The 24,322-nt window shown below is 45.2% G+C and overlaps 3 protein-coding genes and 1 non-coding gene across 8 annotated transcripts; all 4 read left to right on the top strand.

The window, feature by feature from the left end:
* Window positions 1–211: 211 nt before the first annotated feature.
* On the top strand, window positions 212–7,862 carry rcor2 (REST corepressor 2). Of its 3 annotated transcripts, XM_061669662.1 has the most exons (14): window positions 212–390; window positions 1,701–1,853; window positions 2,219–2,275; window positions 3,167–3,247; window positions 3,351–3,403; window positions 3,486–3,647; window positions 4,357–4,481; window positions 4,547–4,613; window positions 4,704–4,943; window positions 5,012–5,089; window positions 5,175–5,232; window positions 5,742–5,809; window positions 5,881–6,030; window positions 6,108–7,862. In XM_061669662.1, exons 2-14 carry the CDS (start codon window positions 1,727–1,729, stop codon window positions 6,426–6,428), a joined length of 1,587 nt encoding a protein of 528 aa, XP_061525646.1. In that variant the 5' UTR covers window positions 212–390; window positions 1,701–1,726; the 3' UTR covers window positions 6,429–7,862. The 3 variants fall into 3 exon arrangements, with proteins under 3 accessions (XP_061525646.1, XP_061525644.1, XP_061525645.1); XM_061669660.1 differs by having other exon boundaries at window positions 212–1,853; XM_061669661.1 differs by lacking the exon at window positions 2,219–2,275 and having other exon boundaries at window positions 212–1,853.
* An 823-nt stretch (window positions 7,863–8,685) lies between these two features.
* plaa (phospholipase A2-activating protein) lies at window positions 8,686–16,733 on the top strand. Of its 2 annotated transcripts, XM_061669612.1 has the most exons (15): window positions 8,686–8,709; window positions 9,401–9,628; window positions 10,883–11,076; window positions 11,864–11,964; window positions 12,039–12,159; window positions 12,347–12,514; window positions 13,102–13,237; window positions 13,312–13,481; window positions 13,556–13,707; window positions 14,359–14,578; window positions 14,671–14,736; window positions 14,805–14,876; window positions 14,958–15,065; window positions 15,152–15,316; window positions 16,042–16,733. In XM_061669612.1, the coding sequence occupies exons 2-15, from the start codon at window positions 9,468–9,470 to the stop codon at window positions 16,608–16,610; spliced, it is 2,403 nt and encodes an 800-aa protein (XP_061525596.1). In that variant the 5' UTR covers window positions 8,686–8,709; window positions 9,401–9,467; the 3' UTR covers window positions 16,611–16,733. The 2 variants fall into 2 exon arrangements, with proteins under 2 accessions (XP_061525596.1, XP_061525597.1); XM_061669613.1 differs by lacking the exons at window positions 8,686–8,709; window positions 9,401–9,628; window positions 11,864–11,964 and having other exon boundaries at window positions 10,997–11,076.
* An 874-nt stretch (window positions 16,734–17,607) lies between these two features.
* Window positions 17,608–23,929, top strand: haus6 (HAUS augmin-like complex, subunit 6). Of its 2 annotated transcripts, XM_061668808.1 has the most exons (16): window positions 17,608–18,084; window positions 18,201–18,296; window positions 18,361–18,439; window positions 18,549–18,681; window positions 18,754–18,898; window positions 19,557–19,619; window positions 19,708–19,765; window positions 19,834–20,007; window positions 20,075–20,268; window positions 21,200–21,317; window positions 21,399–21,501; window positions 21,579–21,639; window positions 21,868–22,000; window positions 22,077–22,151; window positions 22,232–22,367; window positions 22,998–23,929. In XM_061668808.1, exons 1-16 carry the CDS (start codon window positions 17,948–17,950, stop codon window positions 23,540–23,542), a joined length of 2,250 nt encoding a protein of 749 aa, XP_061524792.1. In that variant the 5' UTR covers window positions 17,608–17,947; the 3' UTR covers window positions 23,543–23,929. The 2 variants fall into 2 exon arrangements, with proteins under 2 accessions (XP_061524792.1, XP_061524793.1); XM_061668809.1 differs by lacking the exon at window positions 22,077–22,151.
* Window positions 21,677–21,807, top strand: LOC133398133 (small Cajal body-specific RNA 8). Its single transcript, XR_009767757.1, has one exon. It is a non-coding gene; the product is annotated as a small Cajal body-specific RNA 8 (non-coding RNA).
* Window positions 23,930–24,322: the final 393 nt, after the last annotated feature.

Raw genomic sequence — 24,322 nt, 5'->3', positions numbered from 1 at the left:
ACACACCGGCAAGTAGTCCCCATGGTTGTCTTTGTGCGCAAAACGGTCTTAAGCGCACGTTTCTGTATTTGAACATACGTGAGCGCAAATGGCATTTAAGACGGGTGGACCTTTACGCGGACTACTTCCTCCTCAATCCAAGCGGCGCGACTGGAAGCTGGGAGAGGCACCGGGCGGCGGATGAGCACCTCGCAATTCCGAGGGAGCTGTGCGACTTGCCGGCTGCTTCCATTTGTGCTCCACGCCGCCACTTCACTTCATTGAGCACAAATTGGGGGAATTAAAGCGTAATTGGGGCACATAACTCTTTATTTGGAAGATTGTCAAAGCCACCGTGAAAGAGAGAGACGTATATAAGTTTGGAGCTCGGCGGAGGAACGAGGCACGCAGGTACAACGGCACTGTTGTGTCGACTCGCAACTCGGAGTAAACGTTACTAATGTAACGCGGAGGTGCTAGCCTCCTCCGCGAGCTAAGTGGCTAACGCTAGCATCCCAACTATTATACGAATAGTACACACGCCGGACTCGGGAGGAGGACTGCGAGCGCCCACGCTTTGAAAATAAATATCCACTTCTTGCGAGGCGACCAAACACCTCGAAGGAAAAGAAATGGAGTTATTATGTGAAAAGGAGCGACTCTCTCCTGACTTCCGCGAGAGTCGCTCGCTGCCGTGGCGACCGACGTTCGAGCGTGGCGAAAACAAAAGGGACGGACTCGTGTTTGGCACCCGAACCGCAAACCGAGAGCTCACTCGGCTGTTAAAAGGCCCTGGGGCGCAATTGGGGAAGTAGAGCCCGAGTCATCGCATCGGGCGTTAATTGCGGGGTAACCAATGAAGCAAACAACTTCAATGCATTTGAAACAACAATTATCTCCTTGACGTCGCGTCTTTCGCCTCTGCTGCACTAGTTTTTTTTTTTTTTTAATAAATATACTGATCATTGTGTTCGAGGCTACCATCGTGGTGACCGAGGCTAGCACAGTAACTCTCCCTTTTGTGCTTGGGGGAAAAAAAAGAAAAAAAAACCTCGACAAATGTCGGTTTTGAGTATTCCTGGGATGTTAATGTCGTCGGGACAGCTGTTGCAGTTAGGGGGAAGGGGGGCATTTTGAGAGACAAAGACCCCCATAGAGGACCCTGCATTGTCCTTCAGAATTGGTCTTTCAAACACTTTTTTGGGGTAAGTTTGGGGGAAAAGAAGGGGTTTTGTTTTGTTTTTGTTTGTTTTTCCTTCTCCGATTTGAGTTGTTTGGATGCGAGTGTGATGGGATGACCTCATGTGACCGATGAAGAGGAGGAGGAGGAAGGCTTGACAACAGAAGGCTGCTGCGCATTGTATATTTGTCTTCTTTTTTCCTCTCCGTATATTTGGAGGATCAAGTGATGGAGATCAACTATTGGAGACGTTTTATGATCTTTTTGGGAGTGTTAAAGCAGTTGTCCTCAAAGTTTGTACACCAAGTACTACCTCAAAAAATGCTTGGCTCGACAAGTACTGTGTGTAAGACACCGTAACATTAGTCGCAGTTTCCTATTTTGGTGATTCAATTAAAAATGTGTTGCACATAAAGTTCAAAATTGTTCTGCCATTAAAATTTTCAAAACAAACAGTCATTGATTAAATGCAAATGTATTGGACTTAAGAGTGAAATGCAACTGAACTGTGTTAACGGGGGAGCGTTTGAAATGTGTTCAGGCTCTGCGCTGGTGTCTTGCGAAACCATGCCCTCGGTGATGGAGCGCTCCGGGGCCGCCGGCGTGCTGTCCCGGAGCCGGACCAAGACGGTAACCAACGGCAACAGCCAACCGCATTCCGAGGAGGAGAGCAGCGACGAGGAGCACGCTCACGGTCCGCACGAACACACTCATGACGTTATGACTTCCGTGTGCTTAAGACTTTCACATCGGCTCATGCCTGTTATGAAACTGCAGTTACTAGTCCACGTTTGATGATTGAATGATTTTAGTTAGACCCCAAGGGCAAATGTAAACTATTCAAGCAGGCTTGGACACAATATGAGTTCATTTCAACGTGAATTAAAAAAAAAAAAAAAAGGGATATCTGCCGGTGTCATGTCTGCCGTCTCGCGATCCCGTCCGTCCCGCTCGGCTGCTCGCTCGACGCCGGACGCGTTTTCCTCTGAAACCCGTCGACCACGCCCACATTCTCCTCTTAAATGTTCCCTTTTCTCGCTCTCGCTCGCTCCTGCGCAGATAGCATGATCCGAGTGGGAGGAGACTACCAGGCCCAGATCCCGGAGTTTAAACCAGGTAAGGCTCCAGCTACAGTTGCAAGTACAGTGCTACCTTGACTTACTAGTGGTCCAATTGACTAGTTTTTCGAGCCGAACATTTTAGTTGCGTCCGAGTTTCAGCTACGTCGTGGGGTTGTGTAATGTGCTCGCATGTGGTCAGGGAGAGCCACACGTCGATGCACTTCATACTCTGACAAATGCAAAATGAAAACGCTCACAGGGAGCAGATGGTCAAAAGAAAAAGAAAACAAAAATACGCCAAACCTGACCGACTCCAGCTCCTGATGTCACCCCCAGTAATTCAAATTTGTTTGAAAATTACTCATTCATCTGCTGGCAGGTTCACCCCCTTTTTTTTTTTTTTTTGTAATCATTAGCACATTACAACATACGACAAAGGGAATGACATTCAAATAAACAAAAAATGGACTGATTTTGCTGTATTGTAAAGTTCAAACAAACAACTAAAGGATACAGTGTTTTTGAGTCAATGTTCTGTGTATAATTCATATCTTTATTGTTGTAAGCATTAAGGGACCAAAAAAGAAGTTATTTTATTAATTCTATATATTTTTAGATAAATCGTTCGATTAATTAGTTATCAGAATTTGATTCTACTCAATGGCATCGGCGTCCAAAAATCTATACCAGTCGGGCCCTAATCTTTGTCCAATGCAATGCTGTTTTTTTTTTTTTTAATTAAAGTTTTTTGTGAGGCTGGAAGGAATGAATGCCATTTGAGTTAATTTCGATGTTTGCCACGGAGCGACTTGAACTGGCAAGTCAAGGTATCCGTGCGATCGCGATGCTGATGATGAAAACGTCATTTATGGCGTAGGTCGCCAAACCTGATTGACCTGGCGGCGTTTCACACACAGTGAGTCTATGAATTGGGTTTCAATTGCAGACATCCCGGCACGTTACGCTGAGAAGGAGCAGAGGAGCATGTTGGTGTGGCGTCCCAACAGTCAGCTGTCGGATGCAATGCGTACGCACGCGCGCGCACTTTCACCACATTTGAACGGTTCGTTTTGCGAGGAGTTGCCTCGTCTCTCTGTCGCTGATCGTGTTGTCGTTCTTGTCACACGCAGTGGATAAATACATCCTGATGGCGAAAGAAAAACATGGCTACAACATGGAGCAGGTAGAGTAGACCGCACAGCGGGCACTGTTGCCCCCCAGAATGCACAAGCACCCCGAATGAACCGTGTAAACGCCGCCGCCAGGCCCTGGGCATGCTGCTGTGGCACAAGCACGATGTGGAGCGCTCGCTGGCCGACTTGGCCAACTTCACGCCCTTCCCCGACGAGTGGACGGTGGAGGACAAAGTGCTGTTCGAACAGGCCTTCAGCTTCCACGGGAAGAGCTTCCACCGCATCCAGCAGATGGTGAGACGCGCGATACTGTTTTTTTTTTTCTACAGGCTGGTGCCGATTCCAGTATTTGGCAGAATAAAAGTCAGATAACTGGTTCATCGGCCGATTAATAAAACAAAAAAAAATTTATGACTAAAATCACTTCTTTTTGGGTCCCTTTACGCTTAAAACTAAAGATACGAATTACAGGCCGAATGTTTGACTGCTTTACAATACTTTGTCCAGTAGTATTTGTTTAACTTTACAACAGAGAGTAATTTTCAAGTACGAAAATATGCAAAAGATTTGGGACATAAATTTATGCAGTATGTAAGCAACATAATAGTGCAGTTACTGGCGAAACATTATTTATGCACAGTGCCCTTTAACGTTAAACGTTTCTTCTGCGCCATTATTTTTCTTTGCCGTGAAGTGATGCTTTCAAAATAAAAAACAGAGCTTCCTTTCTCAGATGTCAAAATGTCATCTTTGATAGTTGCATTTGAAATATTTACACAGAGAGAGTTAACTGCAACTTGAACCAATATTTCGCTTCATTTCTCAAAACTTTCCCGTCAAGAAATGCAAACGCTGAAGCTTACCCAAAAGTTGGTATTGTTTGAATGTCATTATCTTGGTTGTATGTTGTAATGTGTGAAAAATGGTGCGATTAATCGGTCGGGTACTACACGATGCGCCTCGTGTCAAACATTTGACGAGATGTGTGCGCGTTTGTTTTTAGCTTCCTGACAAGCTGATCTCCAGCCTGGTGAAATACTACTACGGCTGGAAGAAGACACGAACCAGAACCTCCGTCATGGACCGGCAGGCCAGGAGGCTGGTGAGCAAGAGGGAGAAAGACGATAGGTGAGAATGAACAGCGCTTTTGATGAACAAACAAAAAGGATGAAACTTATTTTCTTCGACTGTAGCAATGATGAACCCGAGGAAGGAGAGCCCGGCAGCGACAGCGACTTTGAGCTTGATGCCAAGAAGGAGGTGAGCATTAAAATGGAAAAAGAAAAAGAAAATCTCTCCGCACACCACCAAACAAAGACGATTTATCGGTGAGGGCCCGCGTCTGCGCAGGCAGCCAAACAGAACTCCAACGGCGCCGCCTCGGACAAGGTCGTCCCCGGTCGCTCCGGCCCGATCAAGAAGGAGAACATCGGGGCTCAGTACCGCCACCACCCGCTCAGAGCGCGCCGCCGGCCGCCCAAGGGCATGCACCTGGAGCGGGCCGACATCACGTCGCTGTCCGCCTCGCACGACTCCGGCGTGCTGACCATAAGACAGCTGGACGCACAGCTGGTGTCGCTCAAGCGACAGGTGCGTTCCCTCTCCTGTAGCACGCTGTCCGTCTGCCAATTTAACGCAATCTCGACTTCCTCTCTCAGGTCCAAAGTATAAAACAGAACAACAGCAGTTTGAAACTGAGTCTGAACGGAGGTGTCGACACTTTCAGACCCACTGAGGTATATTTGTCCCCCGTGCCTCCCTGACTGAGAGCATTTGAGCATTTGAGCATTTCCTCTGAAGTGACGCGCTTCTCTTCTGCAGCCCGCCCCCAAGATGAACGCCCGCTGGAGTACAGAAGAGCAGCTGCTGGCCGTGCAAGGTGAGCGCACATGACCATCCTATCCCAGTTCGAATGCATTCCACACCCACCTGCCATATAAAAAACTATTTGTTTTATTAATGTTACACCTGCTGCACGCTTAAATGGATTTCAAATTAGTAAAACACCTTTACACTACAAAGTGTAAAAGAATTAGCAAGCATAAAGTTTTTAGTATTGTACAGTACAGTGGTGCCTTGAGATACAAGTGACTCGACTTGTAGTTGGAGATCGACAGACCTTTCAGCAACAGCTAGAATGCAACACGTAGACAGACGGTGTAGCAGTAATCAGTCATATATTCTTTATTCTCTGCGTAGAACGACTAATAATAGTAATAAACACACACACACACAGGTATTGACTTTTTGCTACATTTGAATCAACATATTTTCCATACTGCACAGTATTTATGTTAAAAAAAAAAAAATCCATAAGGATAAGGAATGGTGAATTGCGCTGTTATGGGATTCATAGTACCTCAAAATCCCATTTTCTTGCTCTTGCAGCGATCCGCCGCTACGGCAAAGACTTTACAGCCATTGCCGACGTGATTGGAAACAAGACGTCTGCTCAGGTGAGCCCCCTCCGGTCGCTTTCTTTCCCTCCCTCAGTTGCAGTCACTGTCATTCGTTCTCATGCTCACAGGTGAGCTCGTTCTTCGTGAGCTACCGCCGCAGGTTCAACCTGGACGAGGTGCTGAGGGAGTGGGCTGCCGAGCAGGTGGCCGTCCGAGACCTGAGGAGGAGCGGCGAAGAGGCGGTGACTGCGTCAGAAGGGGCAGCGGAGGAGGAAGAGGTGAGGAAGCGTGGCAAGAGCGTAGCCCGCCAGCACTCGCTCACTCGCCCTGTCGTTTCCTTCCCTCGCTTCTCAAGGTCAGGACGGAGGACTCGTGTTCAGATGCGGCCGGGGGCTCCTCGCCCCGCTCCTCCGCCCGGACCCCCTCGTCGCTGTCCCAGCCTCCCCCGCTGATGCGCCCGGCGCCGCCCTCGGCCCCGCCCGGCCTCCTGCGCCAGCCTCCGCCGCTGCAGACCCGCCCGCTCCAGAACCGTGCCCCTCACAACCACCCGCCGCCGCCCCTCATCCGGCCCGCCGTCACCTCCTCGTCCGGTAGCTCCGTCCTCAGGGCTTCTCCTGCCGGTTGCTCGCCGCCGTCGCTGGTGGGGATCAAGGTGGAGCAGGCCAACTCTCACTAGGAGAAAAGTTGCAAAAGGGTGGAACATTTTCAGTACATTTCCCAAACGTTTTGATGAATTTCAATGGTAAATGAAGCTGGAAATATTCCACATTGGAAACTTTCCATGGGAATTAATGTGAATTGAGAATAATTTAAGTGTAAATATAAACATTTGTTTTGTCAGAAGCAGATGTAGATTGGCTACATCTGAGCGTGTAACATAACCTTCATTCCTTTGTTTGTGTTTTGCTGCTTTACTTGAGCAGCGTTTCGCAAATGTTTGCTTACAACACGACGCAAAAAAATTGACCAAGTGACAGGTTGAAGTCAAAAAACTCAAAGGTTGGTGCACTTGAAACAAAAACTCCTAAAAATACAACCAAGCGCACAACTAAACTGTCAGCAGGAGGTTTGATTTGAGGTAGGAGCAGAAAAAGTCTCCCCAGCACATTTGTCTCTTAAGCTGATAGCTAGGAGAGGGTCTTCATCGCACGAACTGTAACTCAAGGCTTTCTCACCAATGTGTGTTCCTCATTTTTCCTTCTGATGGAATATTTTATTTATTCAGCATTATGCTAAAATATGAACTATATTTAAGTTTCCTATGTCAAGCCAACCCATTTGGTAAATTCCTGATTTATTCTCATAAAATCCCATTGAAGGTTTCCCGGATTTCCTGGAATTTTGCAGCCCTAAATCACACGTTTTCACAGCGTCTTAGGAATGAACACTACAGTCCAAAATGTCAGCTCTTCGGCGTTTATATTCAGTCTGCACTGTCACACCTACCTCCAACACACACACTTTTAAAATGTCAAAACCCCAAACAGGACCTGTGCCCCGGCGCTTCGAGCAGCTTTTTGCGTTACAACTTGAACCCTCGACGAGGAAAAAGCAGGTACAATGTCGAGCCACTTGGAAAAGCCTTTCAGGATGGGATGACGTTCCGACCACGTCCCACTGGTATGAACTACAATGACGGCTTTTAACTGTTACGACGAGCTCGTGGATAGCCAATAGTTGCGGTTTGTGAATATTCTTAAAGACTGAGCACTACTAAGGAGTCTTTTCTTTTGTGTGTGACTCGAGCTGTGAGTCGTCTTCCCTCGTCTCCTGCAACTTACAACTTATTCAGCCGCAGTCAGTTGTCGCTTTAAAAGCACAACTGAGGAAAACAAAGACGGAGTTTCTTATGACAGCTGCTATGATGTTTGCTACAGTAACCTTAATCCAAATTGTTGCAGTGAATCTGGTGTATTTTGATTGGTTAGCAGTCCTGGCCAGTCACGTGACTGCCGCCATCGTTCACAAGTCGCTTCTCCCTCCACGTTTGGCAAAGCTGGCGTGCCTTTCATTCCTTTTTCATGTTCACGCAAAGAAAAGAATGCTTGTACGTCCTTGTGTGTGAGAAATTGTTTACATTTGCCTGTTTTTTTTCCTAGAATAAAGAAATGACCGCAGTTTCAACCTTTAATACAATAAAGACAAAACAAATGGATGATGATGCATGTTGGTATATGGTCAATAGTGAGTAGTCTTTTAAGGATGCTACAGTAGTTTTTGTTTTTGGTTTTTTTACAGTGAGCTCAAAGTGGCAAGATTTGTAATGATGAAATACAGACCCACTTGAACTGTTGGCTACATGATCTTTGCAGATACGACGAACTTTGATCTCGTAATTGCAGAGTCGGCGACGACTTTGCGAGGCGTCGTGGCGCTTACGTCGCCTATTATGCTTTCATCTTTGGACAGCGATCTCCAATTAGATTCGTGTTTGGAGGGGGACCGATAGCAAATGCACGACGGGTAAGTCGTCTGCCGCGTTCTTGCGGCCAGTCCTGGATGACCTGAAGCGCTGGGCTTGTTTTTAAAATGATTTTAACGAACTGCGATCGCTTGGCGACCAGTTCAGGGTGTGCCTCGCCTCTCGCCCGGAGTCCGCTGATATCCTGCCACCCTAGTGACGATAATCAAGTAAGAGAATGGGAGGAGTTTAACGAATGGTTGCTGCAGGCGCTGAATTGTATGTCGACGTCAACGCCATATTTGATGTGTCAAGGTGGCGCAATGGGTGAAGGTGTTTCGACTCCTCGTGATGGAGGCTGGGCACTCAACAATTGTCTTGATTGTATTGTAGAATATGCTGATTTAGAGGCTAATATTATGTTTCGTATGTGTATCGTACTGTGAATTCCCGAAGTATTTCCTCTGTTTAGCTAACTTTTCTCATGCTGTGTAGGTTTCCCAAAAATAAAGGACTGAGAAAGCGGTCAGAGGGGACGAGGAGGACTCCGCTGCTTGTCTGTATACGTTCATTGCCATTATCAGTAATTCATTGATAGAAATGACAGACTCACAATGCAAACATTAGTTCTGCTTATTCAGAAAATATTTATTGAATTTCAAATGAAAACGGTAGTGCTCTTTATTCAGAAAAGCCACATCATACCAGTACCGACATTTCAAGACGACCGATTAAACATTAAATAATGGAATACTTATAGACACTGTAATACTGTTAACATACAAACACTAGTGGGAAGAAAATAAGAATTTGTTGGTTTCGTGCTTACCTTCAAAACGAGTTCTGGGATAAGGAGTAAACACAATTGTCAAGTTAAAATTAATATAACTTGTTTTATGATTTCCCAAATAAATGAATTAACGAAGGGCATTGACTCTGTGCACTTGGTGGTGGCAGTCCATTGACTTTGTATAAGTAGGCAGAGCAGAGCTGCCCTGACCAATATGGCGGACTTGCTGATGTATGACAGCAACTGGCCAACACGCCCAATGAGGCGTATCCGTGTGCGCGCGCGTATATATATATATATATATATATAGCGCACGTCCATGTATTTATGTATATAGTATTTTTGTAGATAAATAAATGCTCTGCTTTAAAACAAAAAAACTTTATCTAAATAAAAATTCTGTAGCTCTGTTTTGGTGATTTACGGAACCTGAATGACGTCATTCTGCTTCCGCTAGCTTTTAGCCGCCGGTGGTGTCTCGGAGTTGACAAGCAACCACGGTTCTTCTGGGTTTCCCCGTAAAAATGGAGGAAAACACGGCCCCATCCAACTCTTACAGACTCAGATGCTCCATTCCCGGCCACGAAATGGACGTTCGGGGGCTCGCAGCTGCTGTTTTCTCGGAAGGAGCGTTCGTTTCTGTTTCCAGAGACCGGACCGGAAGGATCTGGGTCCCAAACTCAAGGTAGCTAGCGTTAGCCTGCTAGCCTGCAAATCAGCTTTTAAAGTGACTGTGTCGCCTTAAATGTTCACAAACCGCTAATGAGGAATAACCTCAGAAAGTACATTTCATCTAGCTGCTTTCAACTGCTATTATTTCTGCGATAATTTTGTTGTGCAATGTGCTAGTTCAATTAGCTTTGTCATTCATTCAGTTATAGAACATGAACATTTATTGTCCTGCACGTACATTTTACTTTATTTGTCTGTATTTTCTTTATATTGCATCAATACATGTCATTCAACAAGACTCACATTTTCCTATTGTTGTAAAGTTGCAAACCATTTTTTTAAAAGTTTAGAACACTAAAGAAAGTGTGTGTGTGTGTGTGTGTGTGTGTGTATATATAAATATATATATATATATATATATATATATATATATATATATATATATACACATATATGTGTGTGTGTGTATATATAAATAAATATATATATACACATACACATATGTGTATATATATACATATATATGTACATGTATATAATAGCCCCTCAGAGAAAACTTGTACTGTATATTATATTTTTAAACCTATAACTATCCTAACGCTTACATGTGCAAGGTTCAATTCAGAGTACACTGTGCTTGAACATAACATAACATCAGAACTGCACTTATAAAGTGGTACGTCAATTTACGAGTATAAGTCGTTACGTAAATAAGCTTGTAATTCACTTTATTCGTATATCAAATCAATTTTCTCCATTAAATTAATTGAAATGCTGTTAATCTCTAGCTCTCTAATCTGCTAGAAAGCATTTTTAAAAAGTCAGGGAAAGCCTACTAAATCATGAGTTGTGCAGTTGTTAGGTAACATTAACTAGAGCGGCTCCAACTACCGGAGACAAATTCCTTGTGTGTTTTTGGACATACTTGGCAAATAAAGATGATTCTGATTCTGATGGTGGAAAAAGTTGCAATGATTTATCTCGGTCTCATTTTTATGTTTAAAAAAAGGCATTTGAATATGGGTGCGAGACCCTTTTATATCCACTGTATACATTTTAAAGAGCGTGGCCTAGTGAGTGACATCACAAGCTCTGACTCCAGCCCTGGTTGGCTATTTACCACATGATTAAGTCGACGTTAGGGTCTTCTCCATGCTTTGTGAGTGCGTTCGTTTCAAGTTTGTGTTCGCGCTCTTTTTTTTGTCCTTCAATTTCACTGTAGCAGTTACAATGACAATAACATTCACTTTGTTTCCTCTGTTGGCAGCCCGGACAACGGTTTCACGGAGATGCAATGTATGTCCGGCCACTCGAATTTTGTATCGTGCGTATGCGTCATCGCACCGAGTGAAATGTACCCCCGAGGACTCATCGCCACCGGGGGGAATGATAATAACATTTGCGTATTCACAGTGGACCAACCACAGCCCTTGTACACTCTAAAAGGTCACAAAAACACAGGTGAGCATTGCTGTTTGAAATCACTCCTTCTCCACTTTATAGAGCTCAAGTAGTGTTCCAAAACTATTTTTCATTTGGCTGATGAGTGAACTGTATAATCCACTATACAAAAAGATCTCCATTATAAGTGATTAGTGAATGATACATCATTTGTTTACGCCCTGCTTTCTACTCACTATACACGGAGTTATAAATTATTATGCAAATATTTTCCTCAGATTTTCCTAAACGGTGCAAATGACAGCATCATTTTCAAGTCAGCAACTGTTGTTGAACAAACCTCCCAACGAGGACATTCATTTTTTCAAAATTATTACGCAGAACAGTTTCAGTTGATTACGCAGAACAGAATGATAGTAAATAACCGAAAATAGAAATTTGTTGAATTTGCACCATTAGGAGGTCACCTTTATTGAAATCAAAATGGAATCCACATCTTAACAGGTCACGTTACATTTTTACATAGGTCTCCTTCTTTAATAACAGCTTTACAATTCCCTAAATCCATTGAACTTTTATTTTTTTATTATTTTTTTCTTCTTCCCTCCCCGGGGGCGGGGATGTTGCATGGATTTCTTTCCAGGACGTCATAATAGCGTCCCAGAGGTGCTGTTCGGATGTGAACTGCTTCCCACCATCATTTGCATTGAAAATTTGTGAAAATCAGAGGAAAAATATAATTTGCGTAATAATTTGGAACACAGGGACAAGGGACTTTCATGTAAACGATAAAATTGTTACGTTCAATGTGCTGTGTCATCACCTTGTGAATGTCGTATGTCCACAGTTTGTACTTTGTCTTCTGGTAAGTTCGGGACACTTTTGAGTGGCTCTTGGGACACCAGCGCCAAAGTGTGGCTGAGTGAGAAGTGCATGATGACGCTGCAGGTACTTTTCACGAGTCTGACTTTTTGTGGAAAATGACTCTCAACGTTGATTTCTTATCGGTCATTTGACTGCAGGGCCATTCCGCGGCAGTGTGGGCAGTGGCCATGTTGCCCGAACAAGGACTCATGCTGTCTGCGTCGGCGGACAAAACCATAAAGCTTTGGAAAGCCGGACAATGCGAGAGGACATTTACAGGTAGCCTACGCAAATGCCAAGCACGTAAGCCACTTTACTCGTCCGGGAAATTCAACTGTCTGAAGGGTGTTGTAAAACTCTACCTTTTTCGTCACTCTGCGGGAGCCGTGCGACATTTTATCGCCTCAAGATCGAAAGTCTGGATTTTTGATCGCTCATCAAAAAAGAGCCTTTCGTTCCCTTTCAGGCCACGAGGACTGTGTACGGGGACTTGTAGTCATCAGCAGCACTGAGTTCTTCTCTTGCAGCAATGACACCAGCATCAGGCGGTGGCTGGTGACAGGCGAATGTGCGCAGGTGTACTACGGCCACACAAACTACATCTACAGCATTGCCGTCTTCCCTAATAGTCGAGGTTTGTCGGTCCCTGATTACATTACAATCAATGCGGTACACTGAACACTTACTATATCGCGTTTCTTAGGAACATTGACATTCAGACATGTTCGTGTTTGTCAAAACATCTGTTAATAATTCCGCAAGTCTGAATTTGCCTTCAGTGTAGTGCCACCTTGTGCCACAACATGCCAGGCAGCACTGAGCTCTGCTGGATAAAATCCACCTGTTTGTATGAGTTGTGTTACAGTAGCGCTTGTTTGAAGGTTTATAATTACTCGAACATCAATGCTAATTTCCCGTAGCTTGTCTATGAAGATTCACATTTTCTTGTTTTAATTTAGGATTAAGCTATCAGACTTTCGTTGGACAAAATGATTTGGTTTGGTTGAACAGTCTCGTTTGTTTTATGTCGGTTTCAAAGTTCATCTGGGAGTGACAAATAAACGGCTCGAAGCCTTTTTTTTTTTGTGAATAACCCCTTCTCTCTATTGTGGCTTTTCATCTATCACGGGAGGGTCTGCAACATAGGTTGAGTTGTAATCAAACATTTTCCCCAAACATTTTCCCAAACATTTTGTCCACTTTTTGTGCCTGCTGCGGTAGATTTTGTGAGCACAGGAGAGGACCGGACCCTGCGAATCTGGAGGAGCGGGGAGTGTACGCAGACTCTCCGTCTGCCCACTCAGTCGGTGTGGTGCTGCTGCATCCTACCCAATGGCGACATTGCTGTCGGTGCAAGGTAATTCTTCAAACACTTTTTAGAATTTATTAGATTTTTTAAAAATCTTTTCACTCGCACTCGTCCCGCTCCAGCGATGGCATCATCCGAGTGTTTACTGAGGCCGAGGACCGCATGGCAAGCGCAGGGGACCTTCAGGCTTTTGAGGATGAGCTCTCGAACGCCACCATCGACCCCAAGACGGGAGACCTCGGAGACATCAAAATCGAGGAGCTTCCTGGGCGGGAACATCTGAACGAGCCTGGTATCGCGTTTGCATTTTTACGGAGATATCTTTGAGACAAACCGGCCGGATCGTTGACATTTTTGTGGTTTCAGGGAATCGCGATGGACAGACACGGCTGATTAAAGACGGGCAGAAGGTGGAGGCGTACCAGTGGAGTGTCAGCGACGGTCGCTGGATGAAAATCGGCGATGTCGTCGGGGGCTCAAACCAGCAGACGTCCAAAAGTGTCATGTATGAAGGAAAGGTGAGGGAGGCCACGTGTTTGATGATGATACACGGCTTACATACACACTGTTCATTTTCCTTCTGGGTACATTTTGACCCTGGCCAAGAATATCTTCATCTTCAAGACATGGAGAAAAAAAAATAAAATAATAATAATAATTTTTATGCTCTTGAATTTTTAGAGATTCCACCATGACCCTTCAAAGATCAACACGGTCATGTTTGTGTGGCAAGCTGTGCAAATGTGGGGGAAACATAGACAGTTCTCAGGACTTTGTCAAGCTCCTTCTTTATTGTTATTACATGACATAACATTATTACCACTGTCCCATTAATAAAATACCTACATTTATGGAATGTAGACATTCACCATTTCGTGATTCCCACAGTTTACCTTGATTCAACACAAATTGGTAAATGTAAACTCCATTTTAGTATACACGGGACAACCTCAGTGTACACAAACCTTGTAGCACTTGCACAAAACAATGTCATTTTTCAATATTTTTTAAATTTTTGTGGTTTTGGTTACTGAAAAGTCATGAAATTTCAGAGTAAAAAAAAAAAAGACATTTAAGCTATTTTTATTGCTGTCAAACTGTGTTCAATTCAGTATGTAATTGTTAAGACTTGACTTTTAGGAATGCATTCAACGCGTTATGTCCCGCAGGAGTACGATTATGTCTTCACAATTGACGTGAACGAGGGCGGTCCGTCCATGAAGCTGCCTTACAACGTGTCCGAGGACCCCTGGCTGACGGCGCACAACTTTTTACAGAAGAACGACCTCAGTCCCATGTTCCTGGACCAGGTTGCCAATTTCATCATCGAAAACACCAAAGGACACGTGGTGGGAGCCGCGCAGCCCGCTGGTGGTGACCCGTTCACTGGTGAGAAAGAAATGTTTCTGTTCAAATTTTCCACTTGCAGTCTCTTTATTTTTAGAATTGCTTCACAATGTTCTTCTTTGGCGTTCCGACAGGAGGAGCTCGGTACATCCCCGGGTCCGCGGACGGACGGCCGAATTTTGGAGGCGATCCGTTCACAGGTGAAATATTCCGCTTCAAAATGGACAGATTTTTTTCCCTTCTGATCTGGTCTTAAAACCTCTCCCAGGCTCTGGTCGTTACATCCCAGGCTCCGGCCCTAGCTCGGTTGCTCCTGAAGGTGTGTCAGATCCCTTCACAGGTCAGCCACTACTTCTAGTGACCACGTGCGGTAACAAGAACCCAAACCTAGATCAGGATTTTGTTTCATTTTATTGAACAGGTGGAGGTGCTTATTCGTCAGCGGTCCTAAGACCGAAAAGCACCAACATTTACTTCCCCAAGACTGATGGCGTGACCTTTGAGCAAGCCAATATTTCTCAAATTGCTGGTGAGAACTTTTGCTTGCAGATGAAAAATTTCACCTCATGTCCTCTTTGTCTGAACTCTGGATTTGTTCCTTGTTTTCTGGACCAGGCAAGCTGAAAGAGCTGAACGCAGGGGCCCCTCAGGAGCACAAACTCTCTGAAGACTTCCTAGAAAGTCTGGAAGGGCTGCTGGTGTCCGTCTGTGGCCCAAACGAGGGCCCGCCGACAATTCAACAGATCAGCCTCCTCTGGAAAGCCTCCCACTGGCCTGAAGGTAGAATAAGACTCATCTTTATATGTCAAGTAGGTTAAAACACACAAGGAGTTTGTTCCCAGTAGTAGGAGCCACTCGAGTACAACAACAAACGGCTACTATGGCAAAATATCTATAAAGACGTGCAATTAGGAGACAAACGGAGAGTCCGGAGCCGTCTTAATACGCCTTCTCTTCCACTACTGGCAAATAGTAAGGAATATTGCACCTTTGCGTGAAATTTCAGGACGAATCTAAAATGCATTAAAATCTTGACAAGTAAACTTAATTGGACCTTTTTATAAACTTTCGAACGTCCAGCTGTTCAATGTTTCAGGCCTTTTTACACACCTTGCTGTTCTCTGACCAATACATTTCCTGGTTCAGTTAGAATTGGTATTTGAACAGACAAAATAATAAGGAATAGATATTTGTTTTTAGAAGAGCAGGATAAAAATGATATAGTTGGGAAAAGTTGTTTTGTTGATCTGTCTTGTTGATTCTGTGACATATTTCCGTTCTGGGGAGCGAAAATCTTCACCCATTGCCTCTTCTTAAAAGTTGGACCTGCCCAATAGCTCCTCCTCAGTACAAGAGATCGGACCCCATTGGGGCGTGGAATTCTTGCGGCAAGAGTGGAATGCAGCTCGATTTACATATGACGACCCTCCCACCATTAACTTTTTGTGAGTAGCGTATATTTTGAGTAGGAGTTGAAAATGAGTCTTTCTTCTGGGTCTCTCCAGATATTGTGTTTCCAGTCCTGGACATTCTAAGGCTGGCTGTGCGCCACCCGCAGGTCAATGAGAGCCTGTGCGGCGAGGCAGAGGGCGTCCAGCTGTGCAACCACCTCCTGAGCCTGATGAGGCCCGAGGGCCGCGCCGCCAATCAGATGCTGGCGCTGAGGATCCTGTGCAACTGCTTCAGCCGCAGGCACGGCCAAGCGCTCCTCATGGCCCAGCGCGAAGCCGTGCTGTCGCGGGCCGCCGACTTGGCCGCCGTGTGCAATAAGAACATCCACATCGCTCTGGCCACCCTGGTGCTGAACTACGCCGGCTGCCTGCACAATCAACCCGACCTGGAGGCCAAAGCGCAGTGCCTGTCTGTGGCCAGCCGGGCGCTCGAGACCGTTCAGGACAAGGAAGCTGTGTTTCGACTGCTGGTTGCGCTAGGAACCACCGTGGCCTCCGACCAAACGGCCCAGGACCTGGCCCGCTCCCTGGGGGTCGGCGCGCAAATTTCCCTATACGCAACCGTATCTGATCCCTCCAAGCTCGGTGAGTGTTGTCAGCTGCTTTTAAAAGAACTCCAATGAAAAGGATAACAACGACAATCTTCGGAAAAATCACTTTCTTACTATGATGAGTTGTTCTGCTTTTCATGGTGTGGTGGGAAGTGACTTGTATGTTCTGCAATGAATAAAAAGGACACAATTTAACGTTATGCATTCTATGTATTCATTTGCAAATAACCTTTACTCGTGTGTGAATGGATGGTGAACTAATCGTGTAAAAAGATGAATCTCAGTATGGAGACAAATTGAAAAGTCAGCAACAACATCTTCCATTTTGAATAGCACTTGGAGCCTATCGCACCTGCCTTTGGAGGTGCACCCTGGTCCACCCTGGACTGGGTGCCAGCCATTCAATAATAATCATTCACACCTATATGAAGAAGTCACCAATCAACCTAAATTGCATGTTGTTTTTTGAGGGGGGGTGGGGCAGCCCAAGAACATGCAAACTCCACACAGGACGCCCACTTCAGAACTGTGAAGCAGATGTGTCGACCACAAATTCACCATGCTGTCACAGAAAAATAAAAATGGGAAAGATGTTACTTTTTGTCCAACATTTTGAAAAAATGTGCATAAACGCTTACTAAGCTGCACTTCAATTTGTTTATCTCAAACTCGATGCTTATAAAAGCTGAAGAAAATAATCTTGTACTATTTACAAGATTATTTTCAGGAACTATTCGACAACCAGTGGGAGAGTCTAAAAACAAAATCCACCAAGCAAGCCTAAACAAGGCATATACGCTTAATGTAAAATTTTACTCGGGATAAAACAAACGTTTTCTCAAACAATTATTGTATACAATTCTTAATTTTCTCACGTGTAGCTCTTTTTAAAACGGCTATAAAACTATCTAATCCAATACATTTCATTCCCAACGCACTACTGTATGATGTACTTGCATTTTTTTCTTTTACTCCACTACGCTGGGAGCGCAATGTCAAATTGAACACAACGGAAGTACGTCCTTGCAACTTCCGTCGCCAATAGCCACAGAAGAAGAGGACAGCAACATCCGGGTAGTTGTTGTAAAAATTGGCGGTTGTCTTTTGCCGAGCGAGCAGTTGAGTTCATACTTAACAAAAATGTCGGAAAGTCCTTTTAAATTGACGACCGTTACATTCGGGTTTTGAGTTGTACTGTCGATTTTTATTGTTTTTTTTTTTTTTTTTTTTTAAATATACGGTTACATCGAAACGAGGCTAAACACTTTGGGGCTAGGATATCGAGCTTGCTGTTTGTTAATCTTTGGCTGCTGACAGGACCATGTGTTTTTTTTAATTAATTAATATATATATATATATATATATATATATATACACATTTTTTTTGTTTTTTTTTGTTTTATGTAACGATGGCGTGCCAAACGCGTTTACAGAAAGAGAACGGCAAATATTTGTGGTTTACTCTTCTTGGACTGGGCTTTCGGCCTGAAAATCATCTCTTGTTTTATGTCACCGAGACCACTGCAAAACACATGAACCTTGGACCGTAAGTCTCCCTTTTTGCCGTTCGGTGCTTTACATTTCCGAATCTGTTTAATCGTGGATTTGTTTTAACTATCCTCTTGATGAAAAACCACTTTATAATTGTCTTGTGCTTCACAGGAATATGTTTGATAAACCCAACAAGGATGCCTTCTACATTGTCATCCATTTCCTGTTGGAAAAACTCCATCCAACACGATTTCATCAGACATACAAGTAAGGAGATGCAATTCAGGATATGTGTGCGGCTTTTCATGAACTCTCTTACTTCCTTTCAAAGATATTGCTTGCCTTTGGGGAGCAACAAACAAGATGCAGCGTTTCGCAAAGAGACCTGCTTTTGGCTTCGAGAAATAATGGTGAGGAGTTCATTTCAAAGTGTTGGGCTAGCCAGGTTCACCATTTTTGTTCTCAAACCTTCATGATGCTGTTTTTGTTTGTTTGTTTGTTTTTTGGGTGTCCCATTAGGATGAAACTGGATATCCAGGTTCCAAAGTTCTCATGTCGTTGTTACTCTCGCCCGGAGGCCCTAAATTCACCAGCTTGATGGTCCATTTAGCCACGCATGTCATGCTGCAGGAAATGAAAACATTCAGCATCGGTAGGCCCATAATCAGCAACACTTGCGTTACTTTTGAAACTCTCGCAAGTTATCGTCGGATGTTTGGTTTAGATGGAAGCTGGGTGCCGGATGCTGTCGCGAAGCCGGCCTCTTCACTCGACATGGCTGTGAAGAGACTCAACCTGATCAAGAAAAGGTTTTTGAAGGAGGTCATACACCAGCATTGCTTTCTTCAGGAGGAGCAGAAAAGAGTCCAGTGAGTTTTTGTGTGCCTGCTTTTAAAAGCCCCCCCGACATTGATTTTAGGTCCTGGCATCGTTGTAACTGCAAATACGCAATTTCAGGCTGGGCAATTACCCCCCCCCCCCCGCCTTTTTTTTTTTTTTTTTGTCATTGCGATTGTTTTCTTTAACAAGTGTTTTTTTACTGCAACAATTAGCAACATGGCTGCCAACAGAGAGGAACTACAGTGGTCAGCTGTAGAAATATTATTCCTTTTTCGTAGCGGATAAAAAACATACATGCCTGTGACTATTATGTTGTCTGTTTACATGTTATGCTTAGGTGTTTGTGTTGGTTAGAGGGTTATATTACCAGAACACCGACGCTATTTGTGAATAAAAATGTGTTTTTTTGTGGGGGATTTATTTATTTATTTTTTTTACACAGTATGTTCTTGTGGTACTGGTTACCTGTCATGTTACAGACTCCCCGATGCTTGAAAATATAAATTTCAATTGTGTTTTAGCCTGTAATGGCAAGTAGTTTGTTTATTTCTATTTTTAAGTAAAGCAAAAAGTGGACATCCATGCTTTTGGCTGGGCGGGTCGGTGTGTAGCGAAGGTTTGATGTCGAAAGGCCGTTTGGAATCAGTGTATTGAAAGCACCCGTATTTGCTTTGTCTTGTCTTTTAGGAGTGTCGTGAATTCTCTGCGTGACCTCACAGCTGAGAGTAAGAAGTATGACGAGCTACTCAAGTAGGTTTGGTTTTTCCTCATTTCTGGCTGTTGTTCTTGCACGCTACTGCCCCGGTCAATTAGTCCCTTTTATGTTTTTATATTCCAGAAAGCATGTGGGTGATTGTGTCCATGAGGAAGAGTCTTCCGCCGATAAACCTGAAACGGTAATGTTGAAAGTGTGTGTACGCGTTTGCAAGCGTGTTACCAAACAAATGGGAATTGTCGTGTTCAGGTTCGATCCCTGTGGTCGTCCGTGGACGGAATGCTGTCGACGACCGAGCAAAACCGAAAGGCGTTGGAAAGCGTGCTGGAAGGAGAGGCGGACCGGTACGCCCTGGACGGCACGGGCCGCCGCCTCAAAGTTCCCCGTAGCCTGCTCGAGAGGATGGAGCGGCCCTCGCAGCAGGTGAGTGCGGCGCGCGCTCGAACGGCCGGCCGGCCGGTCGAGTGTGACGCCGTCGTGCGTTTGGCAGTTGCGCTCGGGGAAGGTGTACGAGGGCGGACAGCTGAAGCCGTTGTGCGCCCTGGAGCTGTTCGCCCACTCTCTGCGCCTCCTGAAAGACGAGTTCGGCGAGCCCCCGCTCAGCCCTGCCCGCTTCGACCCGCTGCAGTTGCAGGACAGAGGGCGGCGGCTGCTCCGTCACTTGCAGGAACTTCGGCTCCTCGGGTAAGACGGGAGGGAGAACATGTGACTGAATTCACCAGTTAGCAAGTCATGTACGTCCAATGGAAGAAAAAAATGCTATACAGTAAGTTATGCTCCAAGAAACCCTGCAACAGACAAAATCCGCAAAGTAGCAATCGTTTATTATTATTATTTTGATATAAATGTACTAATTTCATATAATGCAAGTCCAAATCAGTGACACTTTAGCGAGGTGACGTGCAGGTCTTGTATTTGTCCACTCGAGGTGGCCGTCCACACTGCACGAGCGCACCTTTCAAAAGGTGGGTGCGCGCCGCTTGAGTGACGTCAACATCAACCCGAGCGGACACGGGGCCTCTTTGGTTTCTCGTTTGTCGCTCGGGAACTTTCCTTTCCTAGCCGAGACCCGTAAGTACTTGGAGGATAGGTCGTTCCAATTCAAAAAATGCTTCAAGGTGCCTCGATGCAACCTTTAAGCCACCTTTTCACAAAGAAAAGGAGATATATTACCCGCGATCCTTTACGGCAGCAACAGACCACCGAGGAAGTTTACAGAATAGCCTACAAAAAGATGTGCGTGTGAGTACCTGCGCTAACACTGATCAAGAAAAAAAAAGTCTGTGATGTGCTTAAGCCGCAATAAGTGAACCGCAATGAATGTAAAATGGAGGACAGCACTTTTTAACAGACTTACTGTATGGTGTGAAATGTATTAATTCTCGGACCACTCATACGACCTCAGAGTTCAGTTTTTCTGCTACATTTTCACGATGACCGTGATTATGATGAGGAATCCACCAAAGGCACTCGATAGTGATATTGACTAATTCAGAATGCCGGTGCTCGAGCCCACGGCGTCGACTCCGTCGCTCCCGTTCGGGCGGTGCACTTTGTCAGTCCGCTCTGTGAAAAGCTCAATATCAATATTTATTTATGTATGTATTGAACTCAGACTGAAGATTTCCATGGAGGAGATTCCTGAGGTGAAGAGCGCCATCAGCGAGCTGGAGGCCCAGTCGGACAAGAAGTGGCCGGACGCGCCTTTCGTCTCATTGCTCGACGACGATCCGGTGAGCGGCCATCTGAAGTCGACCTTGGGTCGTGTTTTCACATCCGAGCGCAAGTCTCGTCTTAAATTCTCCTCCTTGTAGGCGCTTGGCTTTCTTTCCCCAATGGCTCGCTGGTCATCTGAACCAACATTTGATTCTAGCGATGCAAGTGGTGTTTTCTCCCAGTTTCCTGCAAAGCTTCCCGGTGAGTGGCGTCCGGTGACTTTTGCGCTCCGTCGAAGTTGCGTTGTAATGTCTCCTGTTGCTCGTGCAAACCTTCAGAGAAGTCTTCAGAGCGTCATCTGGGCGAGGGTGAAAGCGATACTTCCTTGGACCTCAAAGGGTAACTTCATTCTTTATTTATTTTTTTGTGGGCATCGTGGGAGGCAGATACCCGGGCAGTCCGAAGCAGTGCTCTGTCCGTCACGAGTCCTCCCTAGAGCATCCGTGCTCTCCGATGACTGTGGTGACCTGAGAGAAATCACCACAGACAGATACGGAGCAGACACTTTTGGGCTCTATCTGGCGGCGCATGTAAAATGGTCTAACACGACTTCTTGTTTGCAAGCAGCCGCGGCGCCGCAGCAGAAGAGCGCCCGCGAGGGGATGCGGCCGCCGAGTCGTCCCCGGCCGACTCCTCTCTGGACTGGCTTCTCCGCGTGTCTCCGCCTCCTCGGCAGAAGACTCCGTCGGCACCACCGCAGGTGCTTTCGGCGTTTGATAGCAGTTGGCGTTTTTGAGTTCGTTTCAGGCTTTTTGTCTGTTTGTAACATATCACAGGCCACCGTGAGGGAGACGCCCACCAGAACCAAGAAGCCAATATTAGACATGGAATGTGATAACCTTGCTGACCAGGTATAGTAGTGTTTTTCTTTGGGGGGGGGGGGGTTAAATAAACAACGGCGACTCTGTGGTAACAAGTGTGTCCGTAAAAGTTTGCAGATGCTGTAGCCACAGCCAGTCCGACAACAGGCAGACTCGCAGGTTTGGAACTCGAGGGAATTCTCAGCGTCCTTCACGGAGATCCCTTCAACACCAGGAAGCAGCTTCCTCGCACACCGGAGAGTTTGAGTGAGTTGCTCGCTTCTTTCCTTCACTTTCATCTTGTCTATAGTGTTCATGACGGGGATGTGTTCCAGACCCACTGCAACAAAAAAAAAATACCCCAAAAGGTTTTAGTTTTTTTTAAATCAGGAAAATAGCACTCTAAAGCATTGTACTTTATAACAACATAATCAAGTTTTTGTATCATGATTTAATTAATTCCCGCGGTTCAGTCCGGTGTGCCCGGCTTGTGCCCGCCTTGTGCCGCCACCGAGGGGCAGTGTAAGCCAGTTGTACAGACGGAGAGTGGCTTGTTGTTTGTCTGTATTCACATTGTCACTATTCTCAGTGACCCAGTAAACTCCAGTGATATGAGTCTTTTGTTCCACAAAGGATAAGGGATGTGAGTACTGTGGTTGTCTGTCTACATGTATTGCTCCACTGTTTGTGTTCATATATCTGTCGCTTAAAGGATTAAAGAACTGCCACGTAAATGCTAATCCTTAACACATCCATGGCTAGCAATAGGCTAGTGGGGCCTTTTCCTTCGGCAGTTGTTTTAAATAGACAAAATGTAATTCTTAGTTTTTTGCTCAGTTTGTGTGAGTGGCATGAAACCGCTTGAAGTGTCTTATTTTGGATTCTTCCATTTTTCAGTTCTAGATGTGAAGAGCTCATGGAAAAAGGCACTGGAGGAAGACAACGCAGAGAAATGTGACGACAGCGTGGCCGGGTGCCTCACTCCCGTCGGTGACGCGCGACGGCCCGGAAGCTCGCACGACGCCTTCTCGACGCCCGGTACCCCAAAAAGCGAGCGGCGGTCGTTCTGGGGTACAGTCTGCCCCGTGACCCCCTTCAGCCTCGCGCATGAAACTCTGCCTGAACTGCCGAGCTGCGACACTCTACTGAGCTTCGACGGCGACGAGGAAGATGAACCGATCGCCGTCCCCCGTCCAGAAGCGGACGAGTCGCCGTTGAACGTCAGCCGCGGCTACGTCCGGCAGCCGCGCGACGGCGGCTCACCTGAATGTTTTCTATTGGCTCGCAATATTTCGGCTTTGAGCAGAGAGCGACCGTCGCCGCCTGCCGTTTTTTCACTGGATCTCGATGCACTGGGTACGTTGACCCCACCACTAAAGACGCAGCAGGACTGCCTCCCGACACTCATTTCGTTCTCCCCGATGGACGATAAGGCCCATTAGCGCCGTTGTTATTCTTCACGTGTACATATGTCGCTGTATTGCATTCCCTCAAAATGGAAGAAATTATCTGTGCAGTGACAGGACCACTCCCCCTTTTGAACATGCATAAACACAAATGTTTTTTCTTCCGGCATGTAAATTATAACTGCGCAGTATTGTCTTTTTCTGACTTCTGGCCTATTTCCTTAAATGGCTGCCAGCTCAAATGCTAACTGCTGCAATTGCAATTAAATCTCATTTTAAATGCAATTATACTTTCTCGAAATGTTGATTTGCATGCTTTTTGACTACAAGTTGGGAAGTAAAGTTATGCTATAAATGTTTGTATTTAAAACATGAATTCAATGATATGTTTAGAATTTTAGTTAATAAACAGTTCAAAGTTCATTCGTTTTTGTCTTAAAATGGTCCACATTTGGAAAAATGTGGTCTCCCAATAGTAAGAGAAGTACAAATATTTTGTTGCTGTCGATGTTTCAGGTATCTGTACTTCTTAAAATATTTTAAAACATTTGCACTTTCCAATCCTGTGAAAATAGTTCTGGTAACACGTTTCGATGGCATAAAAACCTGAAGCCAACGCTAGCTAGCTTTTATCTTTTTTTCTTTTTCTTCGTCGTGCGAGTTGTCAAAGCGGGTATTGTTTGTAAATGAGAGTACATATTACGAGAGTACGTATTTCTACTTTTGACACAAATATCTGCATGCGAGTACTTTTTCGAAGGGAGACGAGGCTTTATTGTGAAAAGTCAGCATTTCCGCAACACGTCTTTACTTTGA

This window comes from Phycodurus eques, chromosome 23, assembly GCF_024500275.1.
Source record: "Phycodurus eques isolate BA_2022a chromosome 23, UOR_Pequ_1.1, whole genome shotgun sequence".
NCBI classification, from domain to species: Eukaryota; Metazoa; Chordata; class Actinopteri; order Syngnathiformes; family Syngnathidae; genus Phycodurus; species Phycodurus eques.
Note: the sequence above shows the minus strand (reverse complement) of the source record. Positions and strands in the feature narration are given on the sequence as shown.

Bases quoted from the DNA above. Each gene is read 5' to 3' on its own strand.
- plaa (XM_061669612.1), top strand. From the start codon at position 9,468: ATGGAGGAAAACACGGCCCCATCCAACTCTTACAGACTCAGATGCTCC. The intron at 14,737-14,804 runs GTGAAATATTCC...AACCTCTCCCAG, and splicing joins TGGAGGCGATCCGTTCACAG to GCTCTGGTCGTTACATCCCA. The intron at 15,317-16,041 runs GTAGAATAAGAC...GGGTCTCTCCAG, and splicing joins AGCCTCCCACTGGCCTGAAG to ATATTGTGTTTCCAGTCCTG.
- haus6 (XM_061668808.1), top strand. From the start codon at position 17,948: ATGGCGTGCCAAACGCGTTTACAGAAAGAGAACGGCAAATATTTGTGG. The intron at 18,899-19,556 runs GTGAGTTTTTGT...CTTGTCTTTTAG, and splicing joins GAGGAGCAGAAAAGAGTCCA to GAGTGTCGTGAATTCTCTGC. The intron at 21,502-21,578 runs GTGAGTGGCGTC...GCAAACCTTCAG, and splicing joins GTTTCCTGCAAAGCTTCCCG to AGAAGTCTTCAGAGCGTCAT.
- rcor2 (XM_061669660.1), top strand. From the start codon at position 1,655: ATGCAACTGAACTGTGTTAACGGGGGAGCGTTTGAAATGTGTTCAGGC. The intron at 2,276-3,166 runs GTAAGGCTCCAG...TTTCAATTGCAG, and splicing joins GATCCCGGAGTTTAAACCAG to ACATCCCGGCACGTTACGCT. The intron at 4,944-5,011 runs GTGCGTTCCCTC...TTCCTCTCTCAG, and splicing joins TGGTGTCGCTCAAGCGACAG to GTCCAAAGTATAAAACAGAA.